This window comes from Colobus angolensis, unplaced genomic scaffold (genome assembly GCF_000951035.1).
Source record: "Colobus angolensis palliatus isolate OR3802 unplaced genomic scaffold, Cang.pa_1.0 Scaffold148, whole genome shotgun sequence".
Taxonomy (NCBI): domain Eukaryota; kingdom Metazoa; phylum Chordata; class Mammalia; order Primates; family Cercopithecidae; genus Colobus; species Colobus angolensis.
The window spans coordinates 4,421,902-4,429,625 of NW_012114577.1; the positions used below are offsets into that span (position 1 = coordinate 4,421,902).

The window sequence follows — 7,724 nt, forward strand, 5'->3', positions numbered from 1 at the left end:
TGCAGTGAACTGAGACTGCACCACTGCACTAGGTGACAGAGCAAGACTCTGTCTAAAAAAAACAAAAAAAAATTAATTTAGCTGACCTAAGCCTAGGAAACAAAAATATAGATAGATCGATCGATTGATCACTTGAGGCCAGGAATTCGAGATCAGCCTGGGCAAACATGGCAAGACCCTGTCTCTAAAAAAAGCAAAAACAAAAACATACATATATTATTAAATAATAAAATATATATATTTAGGTCGGGCACAGTGACTCCCATCTGTAATCCCAGCACTTTGGGAGGCCGAGGTAGGTGGATCACCTGAGGTCAGGAGTTTGAGATCAGCCTGGCCAATATGGCGAAATCCTGTCTCTACTAAAAATACAAAAACTAGCTGTGTGTGGTGGTGTACGCCTGTAATCCCAGTTACTCAGAATGCTGAGGCAGAAGAATTGCTTGAAGCCAGGAGGTGGAGGTTGCAGTGAGCTAAGATTGTACCACTGCACTCCAGCCTGGGCGACAGAGTGAGACTTCATCTCAAAAATAAGAAGAAGAATAAAAAATAAAATAAAGTAAAATAAAACAAAATAAAATGTTGTTCTAAAATTTAAAACACTGTTCTTTTGAATATTGCCTTACTGCTATATTTAAAGATTGCTGCTACCTTTAAACTATCACTGGTTATTTTGTAAAGGTCTAGAGTAGACTATTATTAGATTTAAGAACCATTTCTGGAGCATTACTATTGGTAGTGGTCTACTTGAAGTCTCAGCCTGTTTTGCCAGCCCTTTCAGGAAGACGTCCAACACAGATGCTGCTGCGGTACTGTGCACTGCTAACAATGCTAGCACACTGCCATCAGAACAACTCAAAGGCTGAGTAGGTGTGTCCAGATGGCAGAACTATATTATAAGAGAGGTTGACAAAATAAGTCTGTGGCATTTTCAGCTTCTGTAGAGAGAGGAGTCTCTGCCTCAAAACCAAAACTGAAAAATGAGGAACTCCCCATACAAAGGAAGGGGGCTAAGATTTGTACTGTTTAAAAAGATCGATAAGTTTTCACTATGATACATAATAAATTCAATGATGAAAGATATACACAGGGTGCTGAGAGGAACTGAAATGGGTTTCCAAAAGGATCATAAAGGTCACATATAAACCTTTGATATCAACAGAATACAAAATTAAAACCTTACCTTGTAGTAACGAAAATAGTCTCTCTCTTGCAATTTTTTTATTTTGGGGAAGATTTTGTAGGTATTGAAGTTATCAATGCTGTCAATATCACACAAGCAATCATCCAGAACTCCAGCGACCTAGAATTTATATAATTTAAAATATGTAAACTACTGATGTTTCAACCTTAACAAATCTACACTATTACATAAAAATGTAATTTATTCATTCAAATTAGCCAGTACTTGCTGATTAAGATATAATATTAACGCAGTCAATTTACTTTTTACTGTGGTCAATGAAATAAAAAAACAATAGAAAGATCAGCTATACCCATTTGGAAGAACATTTTTCTCTAGCACTTGAAGATTATTGAATTCTCCTTCCTCTACTTAAACATATATGAAATCCAAGTGGCCACTGGAATATGAAGGCAATATCTTCCCAACCTAACCTAGAAGTTACAGACTGTAATAATATTGCTGTAGTAACCCATGTCTTTTATCTTTCCTTTAGGCGGCCATTCGTGGAATGCTTACATGATAGGCACAGTATTAAGAGCTTCATATTATCTCATTTCCTCTTTAAAAGTATTCCATGAATGAGGTATTATAATCTTCATATTACATATAAGGAAATTAAGGTTTAGTAGCCTTATAGTAAGTTTTCCAGAGTAGAAATGGAACTTATTCCCAATCTATCAGACTTTAAAATCTATGATCTTATCCACTATTCAAAGATTATTTGCTAATCCAAGAAGAGAAATTGGTATTTACGAAGTGAATGTAGTGTCCCAAAATTCCATAAAACAATCTTCGGCTAAATTAAAAATGGCACTCATTGACTGATATGCACAATCTGGATTTATCTTCCAGGAATTATCCTGAATGAAAAAGCAAGCCAAAAGGTTACACACTATATGATTCCATTTACAGAACACTTTTTAAATGAAAAAAAATTTAGAAATGGAAAGCATATTATTTGTTGCCAGGGATTAGGGACTGGGGTAGGGGATGGAAGGTGGGATAGGTAAGGTAGGAAGGAAATAGTGTGGCTGTAAAAGGGCAACAGGAGGAATATCTGTGGTGACGAAACTGTTCAGTATTTTGACTGTGATGGTGAATACATTGACCTATGTATGTGATAAGATTGTATGGCACTAATACATACACACACAAACAAGTAAAACTGGGAGAATCTGAGTAAGATCAGTAGATTCTATCACTGTCAATGTCCCAGTTATAACACTGAACTACATGTTTACAGGATGTTACCATTGGGATAAACAGATAAAGAGTATATGGGATTTCTGTGTTATTTCTTGCAACTGCATATGAACTTACAACTAAAATTTTCGAAAAACAAAAAATGGGTCTCAGCCTGTTAAAGGTTATTTACATGGTCCATAGGAGGAATACATGCGAGTAATGGTCAGAAAATGGAAACCGGTCCTTGCAAGCTGTTTCATTCTCATTCTCCCTCCCTAGGAGTATAACTGTGTCCCCAGACTCCCTTCAACAGAGTTAGGGCTATCTTATCTTGAGATAAGTGATCATTATCAGAATTTTGGCTCTAGAGTTAGATTTACTTTGCTGTCCGACTCACTAGGATCCTATCACTAACTCCCAAATTTCATTCCATTGCTCTCACTTACTACTTACAAGACAGCGAGTTCTATTTTATTCTTTCCGCTCCCCCACAGTCTGAAATATATTTGTAAAGACTTCAAATGCTAGCCCCTAAACAGGAGAAAAATACAAACCAACAAGCTCTCTAGGTTTTAAAAATATTTTATCTACTGATATATATATAATATATACATACAATTATCTATATATAATTAAATAACAAAGTAAATACTGCCAGTATCCTTTAAGCTCCTCTTTAATTACATCTATCTCCCTTTTCCTAAAGGTAGAAATAAATCTTGTTTTTGTTATCAATTTTTCTTTTTCTGGTAATGCATCCCTAAACAATATGCTTGAGTTTTTTTGTTATTTCTTATAAATTTTTCTTAAATTGTTGACTTTTCGTTTATAAAGCACCATATTTTACTTCTTTAAAACATTTTAATTGTGGTAGGGTATGGGTTCACAAAGTTGACATGTACATATTTATAACCTTTAAAAGACTACTGAGGCCGGGCGTGGTGGCTCAAGCCTGTAATCCCAGCACTTTGGGAGGCCGAGATGGGCGGATCACTAGGTCAGGAGATCGAGAGCATCCTGGCTAACACGGTGAAACCCTGTCTCTACTAAAAAATACAAAAAACTAGCCGGGCGAGGTGGCGGGCGCCTGTAGTCCCAGCTACTCGGGAGGCTGGGGCAGGAGAATGGCGTAAACCCGGGAGGCGGAGCTTGCAGTGAGCTGAGATCCGGCCACTGCACTCCAGCCTGGGCGACAGAGCGAGACTGTGTCTCAAAAAAAAAAAAAAAAAAAGACTACTGAGACAGAAACCTGTGTGTCACTAAAAACTTCTAAATACTGCCAGTATCATATTAAAAAGTAAAACAGAAAAACAGATGTTGGCAAGGATGTGGAAAAAAGGGAATGCTTCTACACTGTTCGTGGGACTGTAAATTAGTTCAACACCTATGAAAAACAATATGGAGATTTATCAAAGAACTAAAAGTAGACATCATTTGACCCGGCAGTCCCACTACCGGGTATCTATCTACCCAAAGGAAATCATTATATCAAAAAGACACCTGCACTTGAACGTTTATCACTGCACTATTCACAGTAGTGAAGTCATGCAATCATCATGTAGGCAAGTGCCCAGCAACGGTGGATGGAATAAAGAAAATGTGGTCCATGTACACCACAGAATACTAAGTAGACATTAAAAAAAAAGAAATAATGTCCTTTGCAGCAACATGGATGCAGCTGGAGGCCATTACCCTAAGTGAATTAATGCAAAAGCCGAAAATCAAATACTGTATGTTCTCGCTTATAAGTGGGAGCGAACAATGAGTATACGTGAACATAAGGAAGGAAACAACACTGGGGACCCCAAAAGGTGAGGAGAGAGGGGGACAAGAGCTGAAAAATTCCCTATACCCATGTAACAAACCTGCACAAGTACCCCCTGAATCCTAGGAAAAAAATAAAAAATAGAAATAAATAGTGCCAGTATCCTTTAAGCTCCTCTTTAATTACATCTACCTCCCTCTCCATAAAGGTAGAAATAAATCTTGTTTTTGTTATCAACTTTTCCTTTTCTGGTAATGCATCCCTAAACAATATGCTTGAGGTTTTTGGCCCCCGTTTCTGAACTTTAATGTTAATGGAATCTAATGTGTGAATTTTTCTGGGATGTGCCTCTTTTGCTAACACTTTATTATGGCATCTCTGGTGATGAATTTTGCAGTACCTCATTCATTTTCCCTGTTGCAAGTGTTACATTTTATTAGACTATCATAATTTATCCATTCTACTCTTGATGTATACAGTAGACAGAATGCCCTACCCCCAAGATGTCCCTAATTCCTGAAATATGGAAATATATTATTTTTGCATGGCAAAGGGGACTTGAAAGATGTTATGAATTTAAGGATCTTGAGATGGGAAGACTATAGTGGATTATTCAGGTGAGACGAGTGTAGTTACAAAGCTCTTCATGAGAGAGGAAGGCGGGAGTGTCAGAGTCAGAGAGAGACTGGAAAATGCCATACTGCTGGCTCTGAAGATGAAGGAATAAAGAGGCCATAAGCCAAAAATCACAACAATATCTAGAAGCTTGAAAAGGAGCCTCCAGAAGGAAATGCAACCTTGCTGACATCTTGATTGTAACCCTGTAAATCCCATTTTCAGAATTCTAGCCCCCAGAACCACAGCATAATAAATTTATGTTGTTTTAAGTCATTATATTTGTGGCAATTTGTCACAACAGCAATAGAAAATCACTGCAATCCATATTTAGATTGTTTTCAGGTTTGGCTAAAGAACATTGCTACACAAATGGTTTTGGACATAAATCCTGGTATAAAAACACATGCAAGAGTTTCTCCAGGTTGGGCCAGGCACAATGCCTCACACCTGTGATCTTAGCACTTTGGGAGGTGGACACGGGAGAACTGAGACCAGCCTGGGCAACATGGCGAAATCCTGTCTCTATAAAAGTACAAAAATTAGCCAGGTCTGGTGGCGAGCATCTGTAGTCACAGCTACTCAAGAGGCTGAGGTGGGAGGATTACCTGAACCCAGGAGATCAAGGTTGCAGTGAGCCAAAATCACACCACTGCACTCCAGCCTGGGGAAAAGAGCCAGACCTTGTCTCAAAAGAAAAAAAAAAAAAAAAAGAGTTTCTCCAGGTTGTATGCTTAGGAATGGAACTGCTGGAAGTATATGTTCAGCTTTTTCAGGAAATGGCAAAATGATTCCCAAAACAGTTGTACCAATTTACCAGCCCCCCCCCCAACAATGAATGGGAGTTACTGTTGAGCTATATCCTCATGAATTTTTATTTTATTATTTTTTTTGAGACAGAGTCTCCCTTTGTCACCCAAGCAAGAGTGCAGGGTCTCAGTCTTGGCTCACTGCAACCTCCACTTCCCGGGTTCAAGTGATTCTTGTGCCTCAGCCTTCCGAGTAGCTGGGACTACAGGCACATGCCACCATGCTCAGCTAATTTTTGTATTTTTAGTAGAGACGGATTTCACCATGTTGGCCAGGCTGGTCTCAAACTCCTGGCCTCCAGTGATTAGCCTGCCTCGGCCTCCCAAAGTGCTGGGATTATAGGTGTGAGCCACTGTGCCAGCCCATATCCTCACCAATATCTAACATTAATCTATGCTTTAATTTTTGCCAATCTAGTTAGCATGAAAAGTTATCTTTTTTCTTATTTGCACGAACAAGGTACAATGTTCATATGTTTTACAAGACATTTATATTTCTTCTTGTGTAAAATGTCTATTTATATCTTTGATTCACTTTTCTGTTAGGTTATCTTCTTCATACTGATCTGCAGAAATCAATACTGCTTCTTCCCTATTCTATTATTTTAGAACTCCAATTAGACATATTAGACATTCTCACTCTATTCTCCAGGTATCTTAAGTTCTCTTTAATATTTATTGTCCCATTGTCTCTCTAGATTTCATTCTGAATAATTTATTTGCATCTATCTTCCATTCACTTATTCATTAATTCAGCCTATTTACTGAGGCCCAACATAACATTTGCATTGTTTTAAGTGCTGGGGATATAAAATTAGGAAAAAAAAAAAAAACAGACAAAATATCTGCCCTCAAGGAGTTTACATTCTCATAGGGAAAAGGGGGTGCAAAATGAATGAACAAAGTACAGAATGTCAGATGGTAATAAAGTGATGATATAGAAGAAACCTAGGGACTGGAAACAGACTGCAGAACTGGGGCTGCTAACCATTTAAAACGGCACAGTTACAGAAGGTGTCAATGAAATTTTGGCGAGGAGCAAGACATGCAGGTATCGGGGGGGACAGCACTCCAGGCATCGAGAGTGAGTGCAAAGATCCTAAGCAGTAAGCTTGCCCCGTGTTTGTGAGGAATAAGGAGGACTATGCAATAGGCAAGAAGGAGAATTAGACCACTGTAAGATTTTAGCTTTTACTGAATCTGAGTTATTTTATCACACCAACCGATTCTCCAACTCTGAGACCAACTGGGTGGTGTCCAATAATTCAATTCTGACACTATCCACCATCAGTGCAGACCCACAAATTAAGGGCTGAGTCCCACAAGATGGCCCCACTCCTGACACAAATCTCAGGTCCTGAGCCACTTGTTCTTCTGACTGGCTATCAATTGGGGGTTCCTAGCACTTCCATTGCAGGTTTGATAATTTGCCAGAATGGTTCACAGAACTCAGAAAGACACTTTACTTACAGTTACCAATTATTATAAAGGATACAATTCAGTAACAACCAAATGGAAGAGATGCATTGGGCAAGCTACTAAGGCAGAGGGATGTACAGAGCCTCCCTGCCCTCTCTCAACATGCCACCCTCCCAATAAGTCAATGTGTTCCCCACCCAGAAACTCATCAAATCTAGTCGTTCAAGAGTTCTTACAGAGCTAATCTCCAGCACCCACCTCTCCCCTTCCTGGAGGTTGGTGGGGCCAAAAGTTTCAACTTTCTAATCACTTGGGTCCTCGTGGTGACCACCCCCCATCCTGAAGCTATGTAGGGTCTCTGTCTTAAGTCATTTCATTACTATAAACACAAGTGTGATTGAAAGGGGCTCATTATGAGTAACAAAAGGCACTCCTATGACTCAAGAAATCCCAAGGGTTTTAAGGGCTCTGTGTCAGGAATCAGAAATAAAGACCAAATATATTTTTGGATTACACCATGTGAGACAGGAAGCCATTGGGGAGTTTTAAGCAAAGGGTGACAGGAATTTGGTGAGGATAGAAGGTTTCTCTTTTATATTTGTATGCTCAGGGACATTTAAGACAAGAGACATGTCAGATAAAGTGACACTTTAGCAGAAATCTAACAAAGCAAATCACATGAATACACGAGAAAAGAGGGTGCTAGGGAGAAAAAACAGTACAAAGGCTTTGAGGCAAGAACGTA

At 38.8% G+C, this 7,724-nt stretch overlaps 1 protein-coding gene across 1 annotated transcript in view; it reads right to left on the bottom strand.

Annotated features, from left to right (window-relative positions):
• ERO1LB (ERO1-like beta (S. cerevisiae)) overlaps positions 1-7,724 on the bottom strand; it is a 69,447-nt gene that overhangs the window by 55,336 nt on the left and 6,387 nt on the right. The window contains exon 2 of the mRNA XM_011935736.1: positions 1,184-1,303. Within this exon, the coding sequence (XP_011791126.1) occupies positions 1,184-1,303 (120 nt within the window). The remainder of the gene's footprint in view (positions 1-1,183; positions 1,304-7,724) is intronic.